Source organism: Plutella xylostella, chromosome 21 (genome assembly GCF_932276165.1).
Source record: "Plutella xylostella chromosome 21, ilPluXylo3.1, whole genome shotgun sequence".
Lineage (NCBI taxonomy): Eukaryota > Metazoa > Arthropoda > Insecta > Lepidoptera > Plutellidae > Plutella > Plutella xylostella.
The window spans coordinates 7,719,227-7,745,614 of NC_064001.1; the positions used below are offsets into that span (position 1 = coordinate 7,719,227).

Below are 26,388 nucleotides of genomic sequence, written 5' to 3' on the forward strand. Positions count from 1 at the left end.
ATGTGATGTTTTTTTAAACGAGCAAAAATAGCGAAGACATTTTTTGCGCGTTGAACGGCGCGACAGCGCTCGCGTTTTTTGTGGGGTTTATTTTGACATACATTGCGAGGCATGCCTTTTTAGTTCTCCCGTTCACTGATTTACTAGTAACTTCGAATCGGGATCTTTGCAAATAATAATTATAGACATACGTTGTTTTGATTCTGACAGGTTATTTATGAAAATGTATGAGAACGTTCCTGAAGAAAATGTCTGTAGGTCAATACAATAATTTTCTACAAACTTGCACTTTCTGAATTTTGTACTATTCAGTGACCTTGAGATTTCATTACACACTATCTTACAAATTATGAATACCTGCTCTTAACATAATAATACAAAATATTTTTCCATGACGCAGAGTACGTATGTAAGTAGACAATAAAAGTCGCAAAAGTAGACAAAAGGCTTTTACTCTCACCACTTCAGTGTAAACATGACGAATTGATTGCTACGCTACGCTTGTCTATATCCACACTACGGCCCGTGACCATTGGTTAGGTCCAACAGTAAATTCACGGTCACATTTATAACTGTAAAATATTATGGTGACGCGAATAACATCATGTTTTTCACAAAAGAGTCGCGTACTTAGACTGAACTGAAACTGAAATTGATAATGAAAATCATAATGATAAATTAGAATAAACTCATGATGTAATAATACCTCTAATCTACATTGTTATGCATGTTTACACGTTTCAGATGAAGTGGAAACTTAATGTTAAGACTGTAGGTACATAACTTTAGACTAACCCAGTAGGAAAGTAGAGCGTTATTCGGGTAAAAAAATATACGAACGAACGCTGCCATGCATTGTATTTTTAATGAGATTGGGTTGTGGGCAGCGCAGCTCCACAACTTCAATTTCTTAATCTAGAGTTGCCCGGCCGTTAATCATAGAATGAGAGTTGAAACACAGGGACTATCTCCAACCACTTAGCAACCCAACTCACTCACTCACTCGCTCTCAATTACGCCGAGACACTGCCGAAATTCAGCCCGAACGCAATCTTTTAAGGAATAAACGATAGAATGAAAAGTTCCCCGTTTAATGGGGAAAGTTAAAACAATTTGTGCGACGTGAAGTGTGCTAATGGTCATGACGTTTTAATTTCCCGCACAACTTCCCTCAGATATGTCTCACTCGTCTGATCCTTGCTGTGTGTAGTCTGCGTAGTCAGGGTTCAATGACACCACTCGCTTTATTTTATTTAGTTGTGTAGCTTCCTCTGAGCTTTTCTGTATAAGGTTTTTTCGTAGGAATTCCGGGTAAAAAATTCTGGTGAACGAAAATCGAATCAGCTGGTGTATCGTGAACTCATTTTCAAGAACGAAGTGAATGGTGTAAATTATAATAATTGATACTTATAAAAAAAAAACGGACATTCCTTTTATGGAAGTAATATTGACTTTACTTTTTTGGAAATCAAGTTGAGTAAACTTTAACAAACAATGGTTCGCTAAAGTGTTAAGTATACAAATTGTGACTGAACTTCAGGATTTGTAAATTTTAGATCGAGTATTATAGGAGAGTAAAAAAAAACTGCATTTCATGTGCAAAACATTTCTTTATTTTTTATTTGTATTAAAAATTTGTGTTTTCAGGACCTTGTACTGTACCTACCTTGTTTTTATTTTATTTTTTGTGTACTTTTTACTTTTTTTTCTGTTTGTTTTTGGTGTGTGTTTGCAGTGCACTGAATAAACATTTTCTTTCTTTCTTTCTTCTTCTTTCTAAAAATAAAATTTTTAAATCAATCATCGGATATCGATTCATCTTTTAGGAAATCCTGTACTCTTTTATTAAAATCTTCAGTATACTTATCTACGACGCTGTGCCTGCCTTCGGGGTATACATGCATCCTGAAATGTAAAAAATAAACAAATAAAAACATAACAAATATAACCACGGGCAATGAAAAAATTCCAATAAGAAAAGCACCAAAATTGTACTCAGCGGAAAAGTTTATAAGTAAATACATTTAGATTAACAGTACATCAGAATATTACTAACTACAAGCGTAATTTTTTTAAATAAATTCTAACTGTACCTACTAACCTTGAGTTTTTAATTAAGGCGTGCAGTAACCAGCCATTCTCAATCTTAGTCAACGGGTCTTTTTGTCCGAATATCAGCTGCGTGGGACACTTGATGTCTTTCAGCAAGTGGAGGCAGATGTTGCCACGCTGTTCTTTAAGGAAATGTGCGTCGAAATCTATAAATTGCCTCCACACTTTGGCCAGGTTTTCTTTGCCATATATGCCGTACATCCATTTCTTATATTCTTCAGGCCAAGTTTCTTCTACGTTTTCAAGAACTGCAAACAATTTTGAAATATAATTTTGTATTCATTATTGGTTTTGGTGGAGATCTCAATGGCCATTACTTTACAAACAAACTACACATAATAAACTTACTTGTGTTGAAATGTTAAAATGAAAAACGAACTTACGTTTGGAAGCGTAATGCTCATCGGGTAAAAGTAAGGCATGTGTGGAGACCAGCACCAGTTTCTTCACCAGACGCTGATGCAGAGCCGCCAGCACCATGGCGGTGCGGCCCCCACCGCTGTAGCCCAGCACCGACGCACACTGCACTCCTAGTGCCTGAACAAAATAATAGACAGACATTATTTATAATTATTATGTTCACCAATTACACAAAGAAGAATTCCACAATCCCCAGAACGCAATTTGATCACGCGCGGCATTTTGTAGGAACGTTCTTGCCACGCGGGATTGGATCACATTGGATCACAGACCTCTATTATACTAGACACCACAAATGCACACATTTCTATGAAAACCACGCGTGTCGGTTTTTTAAATGATAATGATAACTGGACAAAACTAAATGTACGAACAAAAGTTTAGAAATGGTCAACCTTTTGACTAGTTTTTGACACGCGCAGTACCAACGTACTCTACGTACACTTGGGGAATCTTGTATAATTGACTTCTGTGTATTGGATCGTCTGGTGTGGACCTGGCTGATAACGTACGTCCATGAAATCCGCGACGGTCTCAGCCTGCTGTTCATACGGCCGGAACGTGAGCTCCGGCGGCCTGCTGAAGCCGGTCCCTGGCGGATCCAGAGCTATGGTGGTGAAGAGGTCTCTGTCGAAGCCTAGCAGCTGCTCCCTGAAGTTGCACCAGCCGTCGCCGAGGACCCCGGGTAGTAGGACGACCACGTGCGGCCCGCGCCCCGCGCGCAGGTAGTGCAGGCGATGGGGACCCACCTTTACCTTGTGCGAGATTATACCCTCGCCCCACTCCACCTGCAAGATTTAACCGATGAATGAACTGGTAGGTTGGGAACGGCTGATAAGAATTTGAAAATAATGTAATGTGGTTGTAAAGATAAAATGTCATAAGTGCAGAGTTTTTGGCTCTTTCTTATTCGGATCATGAAAGTAAATTTTAAACGTGAGTTTATACGAGTAGGTGAGGTGACCTATCGTTAAGTCAAAATGAAATAACACTTACAAAGTAATTAATGTGAATACAATTTAAATCCGAAACTCGCTGTCAAAACAAGTACGCGATATAGTATACCTTTACTTACTAGCTTAAATATACATATAACGGTAATTAAATCAAGTTAGGTATATTAATTTGTGGATAGCCAATAACTGTAATAAACTGGAATGAATAAATAAATATGATATCATGTTAAACTCACCGGTGGTGGTTCACTGTGGAATGATACTCGAAACATTGATAAAAAATTATTCGTGCTATATTTAGTTACATTTCTTACGGCGAAGATCATTTTTATTGTATCCCAAATATGATTTATTATATTGATAATTAAATAAACACTTAAAGATGCCAATTTTTTTTTATTGAAACTGAAATTAATTATTTAAATGGTATAATTATTAAATTATTATTTTTAACTTATTTATACGTCTATGGAACTCAGCCCTTTCGTCAGTACTGAGTTTAAAATCATATCATGTAATATGAACCATGTGGAAATCGATTTGAATGGTTTATTAGACAATGTGTTAATTCTGTTGTCTCACTATCAACGCGGAAAGGACTAGGTATTAGCTATCGCCTATTGTCTCGCTCGCTGTACAGAATGTTGCAAAAGTGGTATAGTAAATAGTAAGCCGAAAAAGGGTGACTCAGGATAGTCAGAATTCTCAAGAGGACATTCTGAACAACTTTAGTTCTACGACTTTTCTAAATTTGCCAATAAGTCACACACCCAGGTTTTTTTACAACACCTGTATAAATATGTAGTTGATCACTGCCTGTTCATAATATACTACCGGCGAGGATTTGCGACAGTGGCACAAGGTTGTCAGGGTTGCAAATTGCAGAATAAACTCTCAGAGTTCCTAAGAATCAATATACATAGAGATATATTAAAATCTTAAGATACCTATGTCATGATTCAGCCTTAAATAAGTGATATAATCCTTGTTCCAGCTCAATCAATGTCAATAACAATTAATACTACTCACAGAAGCCCATTATCATTATTATTATCTGCCTCCCGCAACATATCAACTCAAGTTCAACTGGACGAAAGTTCCAACATAAGCTTTGAAAGTTAAAAGCGGATTAAAGCTACCGGATATCACCGTCCAATAACTTACTTAACTTGAAGCCATCGCCAATCCAGTCGGGGGGATTACTCTGGGTTCCGTTACGATGATGGTAGCTGAGCCTACGTCACTGACTCAGGAAGTCAGTTATAGTTTTCTACCCATCAACCCGCCGCAGTAGTCTAAGCTTAGGAAGGCAGCAGTTTAGACCTGGGGGATATGCACAAAGTTTCCATTCTAGAGAGCAAGATACAGGTACTTACACCCCTATAGAGAATAAAATAGAATAAAACAGAGCCCTGCGTTGTTTGAAATAGTACATTTTGTGTTTGTACTTATATAACTCATCCTAATGTACCGATAGCGATGGGACAAGCATCATTGGCTAACTTCAAGTACACCCCCAGTCTAGCCATCCATCGCGATAAAACTCCAAACTGAATTTATGTCGGAAGTGATAAACTCAGCATAATACCTATTCCAAGAATAGATACCACTAGTTTTAAAACTGCATACTTAGTTAAAGTTTCCTAGCTTCTGTGATTTTTAACAAAGGAAAAACGCTGCTGAAAAGCTCCATTGAGTTACATGTAGCATTTTATCCGTATGCGAATGAATAAATGCATTTTAAATGTTAGTTAAATAATTGCGGAGAATTTTGAGCGCCATGCGATTTTGTGCATAGTCAGCAATTTATGCCTACTTGTTCAACTATTGAAATATGTTCACAGAGCCGGTATATATTTTTTAAGAACCTATCTACCTAAAGCTTTAACAACTAGGTTATTTGTCACCATGATATTTAACATATCAGTTTCGGTATAGCGGTCGATAGATCTATGGATAAATCGTAGATAGGGGGGAAATGGCGATAGTAGCTGGATATTTATGTTTCTAAAAGCACTGAAGGGCAAGAGTCGCTCGACAGTCCATTGAACTCTCGACGAAAAGCTCATTCCCTGACTGTGAACATAAACTGTCATAGACAACGACGCTTGAATGAAATTTTACTACCGTCTGAAATTCTGACCGAAGTACCTACATAATAGCTTAGCAGATATTCATACAGAAGGACTAAAACTATTACATTTAAGGTTGCAATTTGGATAGCAGTCTTCGAGTGACATCAAAACATGAGATAGGAAAACTTTCGATTTTAGTTTGCAAATAAAAATTATAGTTACCATAATGCATATTTACACGGAACATTAAATTTTGAATTTTAAATCGAGTTAGGGTTGGAAATATAACGATAGTTTTGGGAAACGACTTTTGTTGTAGACACGATCATAGTCGTTGAAGCCAGACGGTTGTAGATTGTTATAAAATGTCCCTTCGGTATCATACCAGAAATATAGTTCTAAACTTTTTTTTGTATAGGATAAGAAAAACAAGACTTTTCAAGACATTTACACAAAATTTTGTAAGTTAGGTACCTACCTACCTAACCCAGAATTTTCCACTAACACAAAAGTGTGCAATTAACATACTTGTTTGTGTCTCTTTAACATGACGGAAATAACACAACAATTTACAAAATAGCGCTTACACATTTGTCGGAGTAGGTATATACCTACACAAATCATCTATCTACCTATCACAAATTTATATTAATTTGTGATCTAGATCCGCCATGGCGAAACAATAAGTCAAGAGAGAGCTTTGGAGGTGTTATGAAGGCTTGATAAGGATTTTAATGCGTATCTACAATAAATACAACCTATTATGTCGTGACGATAATACCAGATTCAAACTAGGATTTGTCACCGAGGTTAACCATGATATCATAACACTGACAGGCTACCTGTTATACCTTACGGGTTGTAGGTATGTTATTAAGCTATCATACTTATCAATCATAGACTGTAGTATTTTACTCTAAAACTAACAACATCTTTTGGTCTGATACTTATAAAACGGGGCCTCAATTTTCGTCCATTAATCATTATAAAACGGACCTCTATAACCGTTCGCGGGAAACACTGAATTTGTTATTAGGTAGTTAGTATTCCTAATGACCGGATGGACCTAACCGAAACTGTGTTATACAGGGTGTTGCAAAATTGGTATACTAAGCCGAAACCTACATGTGCAGCATGGTATATCTAAGCCCGAAACTGAAATCAGAATTTGGAAATTCGCGAAAAAAAATATTCATTTTCCATAGTAAAAAGTCACGTGACCAACAAAGTTTCTATGAAAAATAAAAAAAATTTTTCGCGAATTTTGAAATTCTGATTTCAGTTTCGGGCTTAGATATACCATGCTGCACATGCTGGTGTCGGCTTAGTATACCCTTTTTGCAACACTCTGTAGTTTACTAACAATATGGTTAGGTATTGATCATAAATCGTTGTAAAATAAATACACTCACGAGCAATGAAAATGTTTGAGTGACTTATGGAACGTCAATGGCAGGTGGAACTTTTTCATTGCTTGTGAGTAGGTATATTTATTTCACAACACAATATTGTACAATGTACAGTCAGCTGCATAAGTAGCTATACACTTTTGTACCTTGTCAATCTTGCCCTGGCAACCCTACGAACCGGGTGTCAAAAAAACCAGCTGATTTAATTTATTTTAATATTACTAAATTTAATGTCTAATTACGTTTAAAACGGGTAGCAATAAAACGAGTGACTGTAAATTACAGTTCTAAGTGTCAAAATTAATTAATTTGGGTTATAGAATTACTAAGTGAGCGACTGACTGCGAGTGACGAGAAATCAACAGAACAGCAACTTACAAACATTAATTTGAGTTACTTAAAATACAAAATGAGCAGCTTCATAATATTTGAGCGACCTAATATTTGTTTGAGTGTCAACGTTACGTCCTGCATTTTTTTCAATATTTGGCAAATGTATTTTTTATACTGAGCGGCATTTTATCTTTAATGAAGTGTTTCGAATACAAAAACCACTTTGAAAAATACACTAATGAGCAGATGATACTCTGCGTATAATGAGCTCACATTTAAAAAATAAAAATAATATGAAATAACTATTTGAAGAAACACTATTCTATTAGTTGAGAAATTTTATTATTGAAATATAAGGGTAATTAAATAAAACAATGTACCTACTCCGCAAAAATAAATATATATGCATGCATTTATTTCAATCAAATGAACCAAAAATAAAATAAGACGCTTCAGTCAACTAAAAAAAACTTCTTATTAATAGTAAGAAACATTGATAGGTATGAGGAGCCCTACTACAACTCACCTGACTGCAACGATTCGTCGCCCCGCCCCCATTCGAATTCACGCGCATTTAAAAATCTGTAGTTTTAATTAAAAAAGCGTATCAAAATAAAAAAACATAAGCCCTCAAATAGAATATCAGTAACCAATATTCATTAATAAAGCAGGATACGAAATCGTCAAAAACAAAATCTTAACATTGAAGTTGCCCTCTCTGTATTTCCAGTCGCTCACTTAGTAATTCCAGTCGCTCACTTAGTAATTAAGTCGCTCGGATAAAATTTTAATATCTGAAATGGATATATCACAATCCACTTTTTGTAAGCTCGTTCTGGATTTTATTATAAATCAATATTCGTCGTCAGTTTAGTTAATTTTTCGCTTACTCAAATTCATACCGCTCAAGTTATTAAAACAATATGTCATCATCAGTCGCAAAGTTTTTTTTTGTTCGCTCGTTTTATAATTCCCCGTTTAAAACTAGTGTTAACTTAAAGAATATAGTGTTATACAGCTGTGCAAATGAAGACAAGCCTTCAAACCCTGAAATAAAACACTTACGGGACTCGGATATTTGAAGCAGCGGCACCTGTCAAAGTTCGGATTTGCCAACGGATATCTATCAGGGGAGTATTGTTAAAATTACATATTTTTACTAGTATTACTCATTTAAAATCATAATCACTAAATTATTTAATCATTATTCATTAGTTTGCTGCATACGTGAAATGTTTTTCACACTTCCTTAACCCACTTTTAGACTTTGTCATTTTCAAACTCTGTTGTTTTCATTTCTAATTTTCAAACTTTCTATTAGCTTTTGTATCCCTTATTCCCTATTATTACTATACCATAGTCTCCACCTACTTAATTGCTATTAGTATTAGTACTTCATTGAATAATGATCAAGTGATTGTTTTTTTTGGCTTAAAGTTTACATAATTCTAAGTCAATAATACCACTGAGTACCTATTCATTTAAGTAACATATTATGCATATTACTCCCTCCCCACCCATAGTTTGTGTTCATGACTACATTGTATATACTAACAAATAAGTTACCTTTTGATCATTTTTACATAGACTTACAATATATCAAGTTTTGATTGGTTTGATCAAGTTATACCTAAAGAGGGTTATTTTGTATATATCTTGGATAAACATCCTCTCAATTCTACCTATCAACATACTAACGGGTAACCCCGGGTGGTTTCAGACATGTCGAGGATGACGACCCGGAAGGTGCAGAGCCGTGACCTGGAGATCCAGCTGAGGACAGCTTTGGAGGATCTCAAGGCATCTCGTGACCTCTCAAGCCAACTGATGGCAGAGCGGCAGGACAATGAAAAGGAAATTGATTCCCTTTTAAAAAAGAACTCGGACTTAAAGAATGACATAGCTGAAATGGACATCCAATACCAAGACTTGCAAGGCAAATGTGATGAGCTACAGATTGTACTTAGATCATACAAAGAGTGTCAGGATTTACATGAAGCTGCCTTGTCTAAGATCTATAGCCTAGAGCAGCAATTGGCTGAAGCACACGCAGAGATCCAGCAAATAAATGAAGCACATGCAAGCGAGGAAACAGATAAGACAATGGCATTGTACGATGAATTAGTCACCCTACACCCCACCCCTATGCCAACAATAGACCTCACAACTCCAAGAAAATCAACCAATATCACAGGTGCAAACAGGCTTAAAAAATATATTAAAATAAAGAAATATATCAGGAAGTCTGAGCGAGCATTGAAAAAGCATAAGACGCACCTTCCATTGACAAAGGATAGAGTGAGACTTCAACTACTGGTGAATAAATATGAACAAGAGATGTCAGACTACAACCAGAAGCTCGCAGACAACAACCAGGAGTGCGAGTTCAACATTGCCATGCTACAGTCTAGGCTGGCCACACTGAAGTCTGCCCTAGAACAGAGAACTCTGGAATACGAAAACCAGCTGCTGGTGCTGAGTAGTGTGGGCTTAGTTCGGGTTGAGATGCTGCCGGAGAAGTCTTCACCTGCTGAAGCCACCACCGCATCTCCGGAGGCCACCACCACCACCTCGGAGGCCACAAACAGCATCCCGCTGGCCACCACTGGACTCTCGGGGACCACCACCATCCTCCCGAGGGCCACCACCACCTCGGAGGCCAAAAACAGCATCCCGCTGGCCACCACTGGACTCTCGGGGACCACCACCATCCTCCCGAGGGCCACCACCACCTCGGAGGCCACAAACAGCATCCCGTTGGCCACCACTGGACTCTCGGGGATCACCACCAGACTCTCGGGGACCACCACCATCCTCCCGAGGGCCACCACCATCCTCCCGAGGGCCACCACCAGCCTCCCGACGGCCACGCCATCCTCAAGGGTCATCCAGAGTAAATCGGCTATAGCAGATGTTTTTCCGACCTCCAATAATAAATTACATAGGATACCCACCTATGCTCAGGCAGCTAGTAGAATAGTAGGTAATAAGCAGTTACCTAAGATGTCACCCACTTACTTGACAAGGCTTACTACTGATACAAGTAGTAGCAGTTCAGCCAAGGATTACAGCACAGTTGTATACTCCGATAGGCTTGGCAAGGATTTCGGGCACATGTTGGGTAATCATGTAACTGGAAATGTTGTTAATCATTGTTACCCAGTGTAGTGTATGTAATGTAGGTAGATATAGATTAGTAATAAAGGAGCTTGTGTGGGTAGGGGCCATATATGATTCATTCTGGAATAAACCGTAATGTACATAAGACGTTGTTTAATTTACTTCATTGGCTAACGAGGATTTTCAACGATATCGCGGAAGCATTCCAGTATAAGTAATTAGAATTATTTACGAATCAGCTGGGCATCGAATCACAACAATGTCGGTGGGGAGAATCGGCGAGTTTGATGTCGCGAGTGGCAACTGGGCGAGGTACGTGGAGCGATTGGAAATGTATTTCCAAATCAACAAAATTGAAGAAAAGGATCGAGTGCCTATGCTTATCACGGTCATTGGTGATACGGCGTACGCGCTATTGAGCGATTTATTAAGCCCAGGGAAGCCATCATCAACAAAATACAATGTAATTGTTTCCACGTTGAAAGATCACCTGCAACCAAAGGTTTCCATAATGGCGGAGCGTTACCGGTTCAGACAAAGGAGGCAATCGTGCGGCGAAAGTGTTAAAGATTATTACACGGAGCTTAAAAAGTTATCAAGTGAGTGTGATTTCGGTGCTAACTTAGAGGAAAATTTACGGGACCAGTTAGTATGTGGTTTAAAAAGTGACGTAATTAGACAACGACTTTTTGCGGAGGACAGTCTGAGTTTCAGCCAAGCTGTTAAGATTGCGTGTTCACTGGAGGCGGCGGAGCGCGATGCGGCGTCGGTGGAGGTCATGGGTGCAGGGGGCGGCGGCGCCTCAGCCCATAGCAACAGCGCGGTACATGCGCTGACGTCATCGCGGGCGCGCGGGCCATCCGGCTCGGCGGCGCAGGGCTCCTACGGCCGCGGGCCTAGTGGGGCGCGGAGATGGGCTTCGCCGGACACGGCTCGAAGTGCTGATCAATCAGCTCAGTGTGAGGCGTGCGGCGCACGCAGCCACGGGATAAAAGACTGTCGATTCAGAAGGGCAATCTGCAGTAAATGCGGTAAAGAAGGCCACCTACGGCGTGTATGCCCCGCGTGGGCGGAGCGCGCCGGACACAGATGGGCGGGAAACAGAGGATACAAACAGAGCAAATCTCTGCATCATCTAGATGAAGGAGTACCCGCCCAGGAAGAGGATGACTCAGCAGAATGTGAAGAGGAGTTAAACCAACTCTGCTTGAGTGGCTACAAGCCGGTGAGTTTACCCATAAATGTAGATGGCCATAGATTACGTATGGAATTAGATACAGGATCGGCCATAAGTTGTATCAGTAAGGAAACATATGATTCCTTGTTTAGTAATAGGCAGTTGGAAAGCTATAATTTAGTTTTAAAATTCTATGATGGTAGCAGAGTACGTCCCTTAGGTTTAATAAAGCCTAATGTTAAATGGGGCAACATAACAAAACAATTAGAGCTCTTTGTAATTGAAGGTGGTACTACATCGCTATTGGGCAGGCATTGGTTAACTGAGTTGAAGGTGCCTTTGTTAACAAGCACAGATATGGTTGAACAATGTAATCAATTGGCAGATGGTAAAGAATTGAACATGTTACTTTCCAGACATAAGGAGCTATTCAGCGGCGGACTGGGTAGATTCACTGGCGGGAAGGTGAGGCTGCGGGTGCGGGAGGACGCGGTGCCGGTGTTCTGCCGCGCGCGCCCGCTGCCTTTCGCGCTCAAGGAGCGCGTGGACGCCGAGCTCGACGCCATGCTGCGGGACGGCGTCATCGAGCCGGTGGACTGCTCGGACTGGGCCACGCCGCTGGTGCCGGTGAGTAAGGCGGACGGTGGACTTAGAATATGCGCGGATTATAAAATCACGCTTAACCCTGCCTTGTTGGTCGATAGATATCCGTTGCCTAGGTTCGATGACTTATTAATGACCTTGAATAAGTCGGTTATATTCAGTAAATGCGATTTATCCCAAGCGTACAATCAGCTGGAACTCGATGAGTCAGCAAAATATACGGTAGTAAACACACATAGAGGTCTCTATAGGTACAAACGGCTCGTGTATGGCCTATCATCCAGTTCGGGGATATTTCAGCGGACCCTTTCAAATTTGCTAAAAGGCATTCCTTTCACGGGGGTTTTCATCGATGACGTCATCGTAGGAGGTAGGAATATTGAGGAACATCTAAAATCGTTAGAGGAGGTCCTGCGTAGATTGTCAGAAAATGGGTTAAAATTGAAGAAAAATAAATGCGAGTTTATGGTGGACGAGGTGAAATACCTCGGATATATAATATCAAAAGACGGTATCAAAACCGATCCGGAGAAGGTTAAAGCAATGGTGGAGATGGCGCCACCAGAAAACGTAGCCGAATTAAAGTCATTCTTGGGTCTGGTTAATTTTTATGGCAAATTTATCAAAAATATGAGTCAGATATTAGCACCATTGTATGAATTATTAAAAAAAGATGTTAGTTGGGTATGGAGTACTAGGTGCAAGGAGGCTTTTGATACAATTAAAAGGGTCCTAGCTAGCTCGGAGGTATTAGCACACTACGATGAGGATAAACCGTTAATCTTAACGTGCGACGCAAGCGGGCAGGGGGTAGGCGGAGTGCTCACGCAGCCGGGCGCGCGCGGGGAGCGCCCCGTCGCGTACATGTCTAGGACGCTTAGCGACGCGGAAAAAAATTACGCTCAGATACAGCGGGAAGCTTTAGCGATTATAGTCAGCCTTAAAAAGTTTCACCAATATCTGTACGGTAGAAAGTTTTTACTTAGAACGGATCACAAACCATTAGTTAGTACCTATTTTTGGATCAAAATCCGGCGTACCACCTATGGCCGCGAGTAGATTACAAAGGTGGGCGGTCATACTTTCGGCTTATAGCTATGACATTGAGTATGTCACAACGAAAGAAAATATAGCAGACGGTTTTTCGCGATTACCATTAAAGGTTAAAGAATATCCTAACAATCAGATACCCGAGCAAACCTACTTACATCAAGTACAAGACGCATTATTATTAGATGCTTCATTGATTAAAAGGGAGACGGCCAGGGACCCAATTTTGAGCAGAGTCGTTAGTTTTATAAACGACGGCTGGCCGCAGGAGATTGAAATTCAAAGCGTGAAACCTTATTTCAATCGCAGGAACGAACTTTATGTAGAAATGGGTTGCATTATGTGGGGCCACAGAGTGGTCGTCCCTGAAAGCTGTAAAAAAAAAGTGTTAGCAGAGTTACACGAGCCACATATGGGAATCGTTAAAACCAAAAGTATAGCGCGTAGTTATGTATGGTGGCCGGGGGTGGATGAAGGTGTCGAGGCGACGTGTCGCGCATGCGCGGTGTGCGCGGCCGAGAGCGACGCGCCGCGCGCGCACCAGCCGAGCCCGTGGCCTTGGCACGGCCGGCCGTGGACCAGGCTCCATGTTGATTACATGGGTCCAATATTCAATTAGTTGTACTTAGTGGTAGTCGATGCTACCTCTAAATGGATGGAAATCTTTGCGGTGCCTAGCACTGGCGCGACGCACGCCATTGAGAAGTTAAGTCAACTTTTTGCGCAATTTGGATTGTGTAAACAAATCATTTCCGATAACGGCCCGCCATTCTCGAGCACTGAGTTCGAATTATTCACAAGGTCAAACGGGATAGACCACATATTTTCCGCACCTTATCATCCCGCTTCAAACGGGGCTGCCGAGAATGCGGTTAAAACGCTTAAGAAAGTTATAAAAAAGGCGAAATTGGAAAATTCGAATGTATCAATGGCATTACAGAAGTTTTTACTACATTATCGTAACACCGAGCATTGCACAACGGGGGATAGCCCAGCGCAAATTTTAATGGGGCGTTCGTTGAGAACTAGACTTGATGTAATAAAGCCAGATAGGGAAAAAAAGGTGTTGAGAGCTCAGCGTAGTCAGGTCGAGGGTGCAGGGGGTAGTGTCAGGGAGCTAAAGGCAGGCGATACAGTATGGTGTAGGCAATACCAACCGGGTAAAAAGTGGGTTGCGGGGGAAGTGTCAGAGAGGTTAGGCACTACTGACTATACTGTCCGTAGGGAAGATGGTTCTGAGACACATAGACATATTGACCAACTAAGGCAGAGGTCGTCCTTAAGTGTTGCACCTCCGCCTTGCGATCCGGTTCGGCGTCGTGATTCAGGGCCGAGGGTGAGCGGTGCCTGCGACTATAGTCCTTCGCTAAGTGATAGCATTGATAACACGGATCACACGGTTACAAAATCGCCTACGCCTAGTACAACAGTGAATCTACCACAGTCTCCGCCTACCGCGAAACCTATACGAAGTACTCGTAATCAGAATCCTGTATATAAATAATGGTTTAGTATTATATATGTATAACAAGTAGTAAGTAAGTATAATAGTTAAGTTTAGTGATCACTTAAGTATATGATTAAATTTAATTAAGTAAGTTTATTAAGAGTATACTGTTATTTAAGTGGAGAGGATTGTAGTGTATCTAATGTAGGTAGATATAGATTAGTAATAAAGGAGCTTGTGTGGGTAGGGGCCATATATGATTCATTCTGGAATAAACCGTAATGTACATAAGACATTGTTTAATTTACTTCACCCAGAACTTTCATTCGCACAAATAGTACAACTGATTTCAGAGAGGTCGTACACCGAAAAAACTACTATATTAATTATGGTGGGAAATAGTTTAGGTAAATATGTACAATGCGTGTTATAAATCTGACTGTATCAATTTCTTTGATACTAATTTGTATGTAGATAATTTTAAGTTGACCTGGGACAGTTTATTTCTGTCCTTAAATCAGAAACGACGTTTAGCTACAGAAGTAGCTCCTCTTATTAACTCAGTTATAAGCATTATAACGAAGAAAACTTGTGTCCCTATTGACACCGTCAGTAGTAATACTGAAAATAGTACAGTAGATTTAAATTAGATTTTCAGACAACGGGAGAGCATCATAGCGTTGATATAAAGATTGATTCAGTTCACTGCTCTCTCGGCTCAAAACTATCGAAGGACAAGACATTTAAGAATGAATTTAAATTGGTACATCAGAATATTCAGAGTATTTCTTCTAAATTGTTAGAAATAGAACTATTTTTGGAAAAATTTAACATTGATTGTTTATGTATCACAGAACATTGGTTAGATGAGAATAAAATGATGTTCCAATTAAAAAATTACAAACTTATAAGCTGTTTTAACAGAAATATCAACGAGCATGGTGGCTCACTTATATTTCTTAAAGAAAATTGTAAATGTAAAGAACGAAAGGATATAGTTGCTCTTTCTGTTAAACACCATATAGAAATTTCATGTGCAGAGCTTAATAAGTATATAATAGTATGTACCTACAGGCCACCTACTGGTGATTTTATTACCTTTGAGACTGTCATGGAGGATGTTCTAAGGTTAGCTTCCAATAGTAAAAAGGAAGTAATAGTGTGTGGTGACTTTAATGTTGACCTATTAGGTGACTCTCCTAATGGGTCGAAATTGTTGTTACTTTTTAAATCATTTAATCTTTTTAATGTTTTTCTGGAACCAACTAGAATTACACCCACGTCAGCCACTTGTCTAGATAACATATTCTGTAACTGTGAGTTTAAAGACAGTAGTGTGATTAATTGTCTGAGGTCAGACCACAGTGGGCAGACCATTACCTTAGTAAACACTGACAAGACAAATAAAACTAAGGTGAGATGCAGACCGATTACTACAAAGAAAATTGACAATTACTTGAAGAAACTAGACGAAAAACTTCCGAATGTTAAATTAGATTGCAATTCTAATGAGATGTATAGTAACTTGTTTAAGATAATAGCTGATGAGTTTGAGAGTAATTTTGAAACGAAGGAAGTTTTGATTGACAATAAAATTAAATTTTGTGACTGGGCTACAGAGGGTATTCGCAAAAGCAGGGCGACATTATATGATCTGTATGAGATGAAAACATTCATACTCCGACCTGACTTTCAATCTTATGTGAAGAAATATAGCAAGATGTATAAATGTGTCTGTCACTGTGCGAAGACAATTTTTATTAATAACAAGATTAAAGACTCTGCTAACAAATCTAAGGCCGTTTGGACTATTATTAATAACGAAACGGGGAAGAATCGAACACGCGAGACAAATTTATCTTTGAAGGTAGGCAATGACATTATAACATCGAATGATGCGGTGGCGAGGGTCTTTGAAGAGTTTTTTACGAACATTCCTTTAGAGACTACGTGTAACCTAGATTCTTCGGCTGCAGCAGCTGAAACCCTGACGAAGGAGAACGCACCTTCAACCGATAAGGAATTTAAATTCAGATATATTAATACATTAACTATTATAAAAACATTTAAGTCATTAAATATGAAGAAAACTGAAGACTTGTGGGGAATGTCAGTTAAATTTGTTCTTTCTATTATTAATAAAATCGCCCCAATTTTGGCTAACATCTTTAATAAATGTATCGCTGAAGGTGTGTTCCCAGATCTTATGAAATTTAGTAAAATTATACCTCTGTTCAAAAGTGGGGATATGGAGGACCCTGCAAATTTCAGGCCTGTCTCGGTTCTTCCAGTTTTGAGTAAAATATTTGAGAGGGTCATACTCAGTCAGATGCTTTTGCATTTCAATGATGCTCGATTGTTTCATAGCCAGCAGTATGGTTTTACAAAAGGCAAATCAACAGCCGATGCCGGTACTGCGTTGATTAAGCACATATTTGACGCCTGGGAAGACCATCACGATGCTATTGGAGTCTTCTGTGATCTGTCGAAGGCGTTTGATTGTGTAGACCATCAGACTTTAATTTAGAAACTTAGATACTATGGAATAGGAGGAAAGGCTTTAGATTTGATAACTTCATATTTAGACAAGAGACAACAAAGGGTCGATATTAACAATACTAAATCACAGGGGGCTCATCTAAAAATAGGCGTCCCTCAAGGATCTATTCTAGGACCATTTTTATTCCTCATTTATATTAATGACTTGCCTTTTATGGTTGAAAAATTGACTAATATAGTTTTATTTGCTGACGATACTTCTTTGCTTTTTAAAGTTAAAAGAAGAGAAAATAATTTTAATGAAATTAATTCAATTCTATCTGACATACACGATTGGTTTACCGTTAATAATCTTCTATTGAATTCTAAGAAAACGAAATGTATTAAATTTACACTGCCGAATGTTAGACAATGCGATACTAACATTATTCTAGATGGGAATAAATTGGACCTAGTTGATGATACTGTCTTTCTTGGGATGACTATAGATTCAAAGTTACAGTGGGGACCTCACATTGAAAAATTGTCTGGAAGGTTGAGCTCCGCAGCTTTTGCTGTACGGAAAATTAGACAGCTGACCGACGTTGAAACCGCCAGATTAGTTTACTTTAGTTATTTCCACAGCTTATTATCGTATGGCATTTTGCTTTGGGGTAGAGCAGCTGATATTGAAACTATATTTGTATTACAGAAAAGAGCCATCCGCTCTATATACAAACTTGGTTCCAGGGATTCATTGAGAGAACTATTTAAAGAAATTAACATCCTTACAGTTCCATGTCAGTTCATTTTTTCCAATTTAATGTATGTACGAAAGAATATTTCAACTTTTGATACAATTGGCAGTAATCATGACATTAATACTAGGAACAAGCATAAGCTGGCTTTTCCAGCGATGCGTCTGGCGAAAGTTAATAAATCGTTTTTAGGGTACTGTATTAGATTTTATAATAAGCTTCCAGCAGAAGTTGCTCAAATGCCAGAGAATAAGTTTAAGTGTTACATTAAAGAGAAACTCAGTAAAAAAGCTTATTATAAAATTGATGATTACTTAGAGGACGTTAATGCATGGCTGTGATAAGTAGTTAGCTCTGCTCATATTATTATAATAATTATTATTAAGCTTATATGTATTGTATACCAACTAGTTTTAAGTCTTTTTTTGAAAAGATGGCTCAGGAGTTTCTTGCCTCCGTTCTTCTCCTTAGACAGAAAGAGCCCCCCCTTATCCGAACGGAGAGTAATTTGTAAAAATTGACGTTCATCAGAAAATTTTATATTTGTACGATGAATAAAAAAATTTGAGTTTGAGAGTTTGAGTTTAAAACCGCTCATCAATTCATTGAAACATTGACGGTTCGTCAGTTTGACAAGATACAGAAGTGTCTAGCTACTTATGCAGCTGACCGTACCTATGAATAGAAGATTTTTATAGGAGCTAAAGTTTTAAGACTTTTAAGTCGTTTTTATTCTTTTAGTGTTTGTTATTGTATAATGGTAGTCGCTTAAATCCTAGTAAACATTTCATGTCAGCTATTTCAAGGACAGTTATAAATATTAATATTTATAAGCTAATATGTTTTTTTCCTAAACCATACGCACAAAGTCCTTTCTACTAGACAGTGTCCATTGTTATTTAGATATTTACTTACAGAATCTATTACATGTAGTTATCATAATAAGTAAATAGAAATAGTTTTCATTTATTTCAACTTAACTTTTTGGGATTCCGTATACAATATTATAAATTTATTAAATTATTATGTTGCTCTCATAAAATGTCAGATCTCTTCATTGTAATTCTTATGCCCTATGGGGTGGTCCTAGGTGACTCCCAAGCGAATCATCCGCTTTCGCAGTATATTTGCACATGATAATCAGCCAGTATTCTTCCACTGCTGGACATGGCCCTCTTATGGCTTTATCCTTATACATTCTCAGCCAGCTACAACCTGTAACATGTGCAGTGGACCGAAGACCGTCCCACGCTCCGCTTCCTGGTTTCTACTTGGTAACTAGGGAACTTCATAACTTATAGATATTCTATTCTATTCTATTCTCTGTGGGGGTGTAAGTAAGCACCTGGCTCTCTTTGTGCATATAACCAAGGTCTAAACTGCCTTCCTAAGCTTGGACCACGCTGGTCCACTGCGGGTTGGTGGATTCACATATCTAGATGTGCTAAATCTAGATATGCAGGTTTCCTCACGATGTTTTCCTTCACCGTAAGAGCGACGGTGTACATTGTACTTAAGTTAAAAGAACTCATTGGTACATGTCAGCGCCGGTTTTCGAACCCGCATCTCTTGCGTGAGAAGCGGGCGCTTACCCGACTGAGCTACCACCGCTCACCTAACTTATGAGATACCTAATAACGAATGACTAATCATCATGAATGATGGACCTGATATAAAATTTCAGTTTCATAGTTTACGGAATCCTTTTTGCGCAAGCTTAATAAGTAACAGACTTATCTCTAGGTAATAATATTGTTTTCTAAAAAGTAAAGACGTCTTCCATACCATAACATTTTCATTCGCTATGGCGTACTCTTACCTTGATTATCCCACTCTTACGTATAAAAATGTACACCTCTACACTTTACCTATCACACTGTGACGTGATTGGAAACTGAAATTCACCTTCTCATATATTTAAGACGTATATGAGAGTTACTGCTGTAAAAAAAGTTTCTTTTAAACTTTATAAAAACATAATACAATTTTAAAATGAACTCAGCCGTAATAAAATTAACTAAAATCAGCACAAACAAACGTTTATTTATGTTTAAATTATCATATCACAGTCAAGAAAAGGTGAGTAAAACATAATAATATTATATAGACCATTGACTTATATTATATATAACTATAGACATTATTAAACACTTCAATCATACTTTACTTAAGAGTGCTTTACACGAAAAAAGTGCGCACAGACAAATAACTTAACTTTCCGGAAACTACAGTATATGTGTAAACGCGTGTTCTCGCTCTCGTTCTACGATAGCCAGCCAGTGGAATCGGAGCATGCTCTATTTTGATAGGGGTAGTAGAACCGAGAAATCCTTTATCGCACATCTGGTCGGTCTTGACAGACAGACCTACAGGCAGACAAACTTTAACACCTTTCTTATGCTTTGAGTTTAAGTGGTATCTTCAGCACCACTGCATCGTCATCATGATAGAATTCGTCCCCGACTTTCAAATGTTTGCTTCTATATCATTCTTCATAGAGAGTTTTAAGTTTTGTTGATTGTTGAATCTGAATGCGCAGGTCGAGTGGGACGAGGGCATTTCATCCCACCGCGTGCAGGTGGGCCCCCACAGCTTGCACTACCTTCGAGCGGGACATGGTCCAGACACACTGCTCCTGATACCAGGAGCCCTGGGCTTCGGCTGGAGCAACTTCAAGCATCAGCTACTAGGATTCGACAGGGACTTCTTCACCACCATCGCCTATGACCCGCCAGGGAGCGGCTACAGCAGGCCGCCAGAGAAAACATTCCCGTCTTACGAAGAGGAAGCTGAGACTGTCGCGCAATTCATGGAAGTAGGTTATTGGCCGGGTCCACATCGGATGATCCAACGCGATCTAATATCGCGCACGGCAAGAAATTTTACATACAAAACGCCTTGCCGCGCGCGATCAAATTGCGTTCTGAATTGGGGATTGTGTAAATTTTTGTTGTTTAACTTGTGAACATAATATAGATGATGTATCTGTCTATTGTTATATTTATACAGGCACTAGGAGTGGAGTGTGCGTCGGTGCTGGGCTACAGTAAAGTAGCTAAATCCGGATGCGGCGTTTTACGCGCGTTCCTCTGGACGGGATATATGTAGCTCTAGTATCTCGAGAACGCGCGAGTGTCTAATACGCTTGTCTATTTAAGAATTTTGTCAAAATCATAAATACAAAAATAATTTATGAATTGGACAAAATCTTTATAATATTTCTAGAAATGGTTTTCAGGTCTAGATAGTATAGAAGAAACGTGGAATGAAAAAATCAAACAGATAATGTACAGCGTATATGGAAAGGAAAACTTACCTAAGTTGTGGAGGAAATTTAGTGATTTCAATGAATGTATACTTAAAGAGAAGCGCGGCAATATCTGCCTCCACTTGCTGAAAGACATCAAGTGTCCCACGCAGCTGATATGCGGACAAAAAGACCCGTTGACTAAGATTGAGAACGGCTGGTTACTGCACGCTTTAATTGAGAACTCCAGGTTAGTCATGATAAAATCGTATTTCGCTACAAAATATTTGACTACGGTGACGATCAATCTGAGAATCACTGGCAAATGTACATCACATAACATATGGCATTAATCAAATTCTAATGATATTCTATTCAGTTTATTTCTTCTCATCCTCGTGCACATTTATCTAAGACATCCCAAACCAAAGATCTTGAAACGTTCAAAAATATCGATTGTTTGATCAATTTATTTTTTTATTTCAGGATACATATATACCCAGAAGGCAAACACAACCTGCAAAACAAATATCCTGAAGACTTTAATGTAAGAGTGCAGGATTTCCTGAAGGCTGATGAGGAATTGTCGGGGATTACGCTGACAACATCGCAGTTCCTGAGAGATGATGAAGAGGATAATAATAAAATAGCGAATGCAAACTTTTTTTAATGAGACTATTTTTTACTGATTGTTAAATTTGAAGTAAATAAACAAAATCCCAACTACTGTAAATAATGAAACAGTAAAAATTTCCACATGGTGTCAAAATAAATTTCAGAAGAACTATGTATTTTATGGATGGGGGAGAGTTGAAACATAGCGATCAGGCCGCCTATTGTATTTTTTTCCTCGTCTACAATACGCATTATAATAAAATTATAAAATATATACATTATGAACAAGATCTATCATGTGCATTTGTTTAAGTGGTGTTTGATTAAGTTATTTGCTGCCATGTATTATATTCTAATCTATTATTGTGTGTATACATTAGAAAGAAGTACCTATTTAAAAAATACAAATTAATTCCTTATCTTTGTGTAACAGTAACTTTCAAGTTCTTACTCAATAAACTGAGTGGCTAGAGATACCGTGCTCTGAAGTCTAAATAAGTCACGCTCGTATGGCGTGGTATGTTAAGCTTGGACCGCCTAACTTACTCACGAAGTTGTCCTTACAAGTGACAAGCCTTTCAACAGTTTCAACTGATACGGGTTACTAAAATTAACTAGTCAAGTTCATTAATATGTAGAGGTACACTTGTACACTTTAGTAATTTGTCCCATTGCGAATTCGATTAGTTTGAAACGAAACTATGTATGTATAAGTACCTATATGGTTGAGGTTAATGTACGTATAGAGTTAAACAGGGATCGATTCACTTTCTAAAAACTAAAGACATTCATAATTATTATAATATTTTATTTAATTTAAGATAAGTCTTATTTTCGTTCAAATTTTATATTTAACTTTATTCTGTTAGGTACTTTAGTATTTTTATGTCTATCTATTTATAGTGCTCTGTATAATGTTGTTAATAAAGATTGCTTTCAATTTTTTTAAATGAACATAATTAATATAGTGTGCTTTCGTCCCCCCCTCAGCTTATTTTTGAAACATAATATAGATTTCTAGTTCGGAATAATTGGATGAATCCTTAACAGACTAGATTCTACCCTAGACATAGGAGAGCTGACTGTGCTGTCACTGCTCTGCTTCAGCAACGATTTTATCACCATGGATTTCGGTATCCTATAAGGGGTAAGAAATTACGTTCTCTCAATGAATCTCCAAAGGCAATTAACTGGCCCTGTAGCACAGGTCGCTATTAAGACGTGACAAGAGTTCTCCATCGCGCTCGTTCTTGAGGCTGCGCGATGTGAGTGAGAGCGATGCAAAACTCTTGTCACGTCTTAAATGCGCCCCGTACTAGCCCTTCTGATTTTATAGTTACTTGAATAGGAGCCGGAAGCGAATCCGTATCATAGAACTTACTTCTTTTTTAATATCAATACAGATAGTAAGAAAAACTAAGTTATGAGGGCTCTCAAAAAAAAAGGAGTAACTTAGTACTATTTAAGGCTGTCACTAAAGCTGGAAGAAAATCAGAATCTGTCAAATCTAGTGAGGGGGGGTTGAGGTATGCGGGGCGTTCTCCGGACAATGACATGAAATTTTAACATAGTACTCGAAAACATAAAAGTGAAGACATGCCACTTTGTTAAAAATATACTAAGTAAGTAATATTGTTTTGTGATACGAAAATATTTATTTTTATTTGAAAGTATTTTTAATATTTAATAATTAATTATATATAAAGTCGTACCCGTGCCGATATTTATACAGGTTGTTGCAAAAAGGGTTTAATACTATGCCGAAACCTACGTGTGCAGCATGTTATTGATGTTATTTCTAAGCCAGGAAATGAAATCAGAATGTAAAAAAATCGCGAAAATATTATCAGAGTTTAATAGTTCAGGGTGTTGTATTAAACTCTGCCCCCGTGTAATAAAAAAAGTATAGTTAGCCGAAAGGGCGTTACTCAGGCGTCACTCTGAAAAACTTTTATCCTACGTAATTTTTTATATTCATGAAAAAAACGCTTCTTCATATAATTTTTTTTTGGTCACGTGACCTTTTAGTTAGACGACCTGTTTTTTTTTGGTGTTTCAAAAGCAGAACAGTAGTTTGCAGAACTCTGCATATACAGGGTGTCACAAAAGGTTACGTAGCTGGCAAAGGGATATGGGGAGGTCACCAGAAAAATAATAACATGTAAGTACCCCCGCAAGGGAGTACATTAGTACAAGGCGAGAGTGTGTATTTTTTTTTTAAGTACTTATGTGTATTTGGGATATGATAGAAATAATATTTTTGTTTCTTAAAAACCAAAAAATTTACACCTTGCTGCGCTCTTTTGCTCACTGTAAGTACACCTACAAATATTGCTGTATTAAAAAAAACGGTTTTGTTATAACGATTATAAAAAAAAAGTTATTTTCATGTCAAGGAGTCATTTACCTAATTACGATTTCACTCAACAGCAGGTGAACTGAAAAAATAAGTTCTAGTTCTATCATCACTTTAGATCGCAAACATTGTAACTCCACTTTTCTCGGCGAAAAGTACTCTTTGGTGTCAATAGAAACGTTTTTTGAATTCACATGTTTTCCTCTTTATTCGAAAAAAAAAACAGTATTCCGCATTTTACCATTTGTTTTCCTCTAAACCCCAAACCGTGATTTTTAAACAAGAAAACTTAGTAATTATACCCTTTATTCTCATATATACAACGTGCGATGTAGGCGAACGTGAACGAAAACTATGCAATAAGCCTTTGTTTTTATTACTACTTTAGTAAATTACAATAACATACTCAACAATGTTAATTTTTTTTTGCAATGTTATGTTGTTAAATTAAGATCTAATATTTTATTAACATGAAGTTACTTTCAACTTTTTTTTGCATCTATGCGTCGAATCACAGCATGACGGCTGCTGCAGCTTCCTGCTGTCCTGTCCTCCAACCAATCCCACCAGTACTGCAGGTTGCGTCGAATACGAGCCATTCTCTTCGACTTGACAAGACAGGTGCTCCCGGAAGGATCATAGATCGCACGGAACCCGTACCGTATAGAGGCAACGGACTCCTTTGCAACAGCCCCCCAGATTCGGAAGTAGCCCATGCACTGCATGGCGAGCACAGCTGCAGCATTTTTTTCGTAATGAATCATTGGGATGTCATCCCCGAAGGAGGCTCTCAGCCTACCTCACGACCTGTGTGACATTAGAAAAATGCACTGTGCTAACGCCGTTTGCGAGCTTGATTTGCAGGACCGCGTTGTATGCCAAGTTCCACAGCAGAGGGGTCCAAGACCTACCGCTGTGGAACTCCGCAACTGAACTTCTTCAGTGAAAACAAACCCTCTCTTTTCGCATCCTTAATGTACTTGTTAGACACGTATGACCTCTGTCAATTTTCTGCAGATAAGAAGACAAGTGATGGTATACAAGAGCCGCCCTAAAGGTTCGCCCTCTAGGGGATAGAGTTGAACGCGGTTACTATTTTTAAGCAAACAGCCAGCGCAACAACTCGCCCGTGGTTCTTATCCTGCTCCGACAGTGAACGAACGCAAAGTATTGTACCCACTATTCGAATCCGCATTTCGGATGCCAAACTGACTGTCCGAAAGGTCGAAACCGTACCACCACAGAGGTATGACTCGTTCGAAGAGCTTATCAGGCTCTTACAGCAATCAGATGTGTCGGTACACTGAAAGATAATCTACAGGCCTGCTTTATTTATTTAGGAGCACTAATGGCCTCCTTTCAGTCATTGAGTCACTGGCACTCAGGCTGCGGTTGAACAGGAAGATAGACTGTCTAAACAAATCATTTTTAGGCTAGTTAAAAAAAACTTTAGGTGGGTAGTATGCCAACTAGAACTACAAATAAAACAGTATTTTTGTCTCCTCTAAAATTTGGTCACGAGGAGTTACGATGATTACGATCTAAGGTGACGCTGACGATATTTTATACAAGGTATTGAAAAAAGGGTATAAAGCTTAGCCAAAAGTGGATTTAGGTGCCATTCTGATCCACTTTTCTTCTACAATTTTGAAAATTCACGTAACAAAACCTTTTACATAGAAACTTATTCGATCATGTGACTTTTTACTATAGAGACCGAATTTATTTTTCGAGAATTTCCAAAACTTGGAGAACAAAAGTTGTTCAGAATAACCCCTGAGTCAAACCCTTTCGGCACAGTATACCCTTTTTGCAACATCCTGTATAGGTAATATCAGGTTTATAAAAGACCTGGGCCTGGAGTGAGACTCGGCATGGGGAGTCATAATTTATAGATCTTTTAGGTTGCAGTGGCGAATGGGCACTGGTAGCCCTGCCCTTTTCTATAACTATAACTATAGGTAATTTTATGGCAATTTAAAAATGGTATAACATTTATCTATTTGAAAAAATCATTAAAAATATACATTACCTATCACCCTAATTTAAAAAAAAATTCAGCCCTTACTTTAAACTTATAACACCCCTCTATTTCCTTCAGGGGTTAAAAAACCTGTGTATTTAATATTTTCTTATGAGTTTTTTTTTAAAAACTAGGCTCTTACATAGTTGTACATAATATTATGCGGTATTTTATTCCACTTGTAACGCATAAAATTCATAGCTACAGTA

General features: G+C 38.4%; 4 protein-coding genes across 6 annotated transcripts; 3 read left to right on the forward strand and 1 right to left on the reverse strand.

Annotated features, from left to right (window-relative positions):
* Positions 1 to 1,777: 1,777 nt before the first annotated feature.
* Positions 1,778 to 3,871, reverse strand: LOC119693201 (valacyclovir hydrolase). Its single transcript, XM_038115964.2, has 5 exons — positions 3,725 to 3,871; positions 3,045 to 3,320; positions 2,496 to 2,649; positions 2,102 to 2,360; positions 1,778 to 1,905 (listed from the first exon to the last, which is right to left on the reverse strand). The coding sequence occupies exons 1-5, from the start codon at positions 3,812 to 3,814 to the stop codon at positions 1,797 to 1,799; spliced, it is 888 nt and encodes a 295-aa protein (XP_037971892.2). The 5' UTR covers positions 3,815 to 3,871; the 3' UTR covers positions 1,778 to 1,796.
* A 5,156-nt stretch (positions 3,872 to 9,027) lies between these two features.
* LOC125490205 lies at positions 9,028 to 10,202 on the forward strand. Its single transcript, XM_048628677.1, has 2 exons — positions 9,028 to 9,882; positions 10,149 to 10,202. The coding sequence occupies exons 1-2, from the start codon at positions 9,028 to 9,030 to the stop codon at positions 10,200 to 10,202; spliced, it is 909 nt and encodes a 302-aa protein (XP_048484634.1).
* Positions 10,203 to 11,063: 861 nt separating this feature from the next.
* On the forward strand, positions 11,064 to 12,779 carry LOC125490221. Its single transcript, XM_048628758.1, has 2 exons — positions 11,064 to 11,650; positions 12,019 to 12,779. The coding sequence occupies exons 1-2, from the start codon at positions 11,204 to 11,206 to the stop codon at positions 12,022 to 12,024; spliced, it is 453 nt and encodes a 150-aa protein (XP_048484715.1). The 5' UTR covers positions 11,064 to 11,203; the 3' UTR covers positions 12,025 to 12,779.
* Positions 12,780 to 19,610: 6,831 nt separating this feature from the next.
* Positions 19,611 to 22,729, forward strand: LOC105394663 (valacyclovir hydrolase). Of its 3 annotated transcripts, none has more exons than XM_048628628.1 (3): positions 19,611 to 20,017; positions 20,478 to 20,753; positions 21,177 to 21,294. In XM_048628628.1, the coding sequence occupies exons 1-3, from the start codon at positions 19,931 to 19,933 to the stop codon at positions 21,180 to 21,182; spliced, it is 369 nt and encodes a 122-aa protein (XP_048484585.1). In that variant the 5' UTR covers positions 19,611 to 19,930; the 3' UTR covers positions 21,183 to 21,294. The 3 variants fall into 3 exon arrangements, with proteins under 3 accessions (XP_048484585.1, XP_048484583.1, XP_048484584.1); XM_048628626.1 differs by lacking the exon at positions 20,478 to 20,753 and adding an exon at positions 21,672 to 22,728 and having other exon boundaries at positions 19,887 to 20,017; positions 21,177 to 21,435; XM_048628627.1 differs by lacking the exon at positions 19,611 to 20,017 and adding an exon at positions 21,672 to 22,729 and having other exon boundaries at positions 20,637 to 20,753; positions 21,177 to 21,435.
* Positions 22,730 to 26,388: the final 3,659 nt, after the last annotated feature.

What these genes read in the sequence shown, in the direction of transcription:
- LOC119693201 (XM_038115964.2), bottom strand. Translation starts at nt 3,814, where the DNA reads ATGATCTTCGCCGTAAGAAATGTAACTAAATATAGCACGAATAATTTT. An exon ending in CCGTCGCGGATTTCATGGAC is followed by an intron (nt 2,650 to 3,044) that starts GTACGTTATCAG and finishes TATTTTGTTCAG; the next exon opens with GCACTAGGAGTGCAGTGTGC. An exon ending in GCCTTAATTAAAAACTCAAG is followed by an intron (nt 1,906 to 2,101) that starts GTTAGTAGGTAC and finishes TTTACATTTCAG; the next exon opens with GATGCATGTATACCCCGAAG.
- LOC125490205 (XM_048628677.1), top strand. Translation starts at nt 9,028, where the DNA reads ATGTCGAGGATGACGACCCGGAAGGTGCAGAGCCGTGACCTGGAGATC. An exon ending in CCACCACCACCACCTCGGAG is followed by an intron (nt 9,883 to 10,148) that starts GCCACAAACAGC and finishes CATCCTCCCGAG; the next exon opens with GGCCACCACCAGCCTCCCGA.
- LOC125490221 (XM_048628758.1), top strand. Translation starts at nt 11,204, where the DNA reads ATGGGTGCAGGGGGCGGCGGCGCCTCAGCCCATAGCAACAGCGCGGTA.
- LOC105394663 (XM_048628626.1), top strand. Translation starts at nt 21,224, where the DNA reads ATGTACAGCGTATATGGAAAGGAAAACTTACCTAAGTTGTGGAGGAAA. An exon ending in GCTTTAATTGAGAACTCCAG is followed by an intron (nt 21,436 to 21,671) that starts GTTAGTCATGAT and finishes TTTTTATTTCAG; the next exon opens with GATACATATATACCCAGAAG.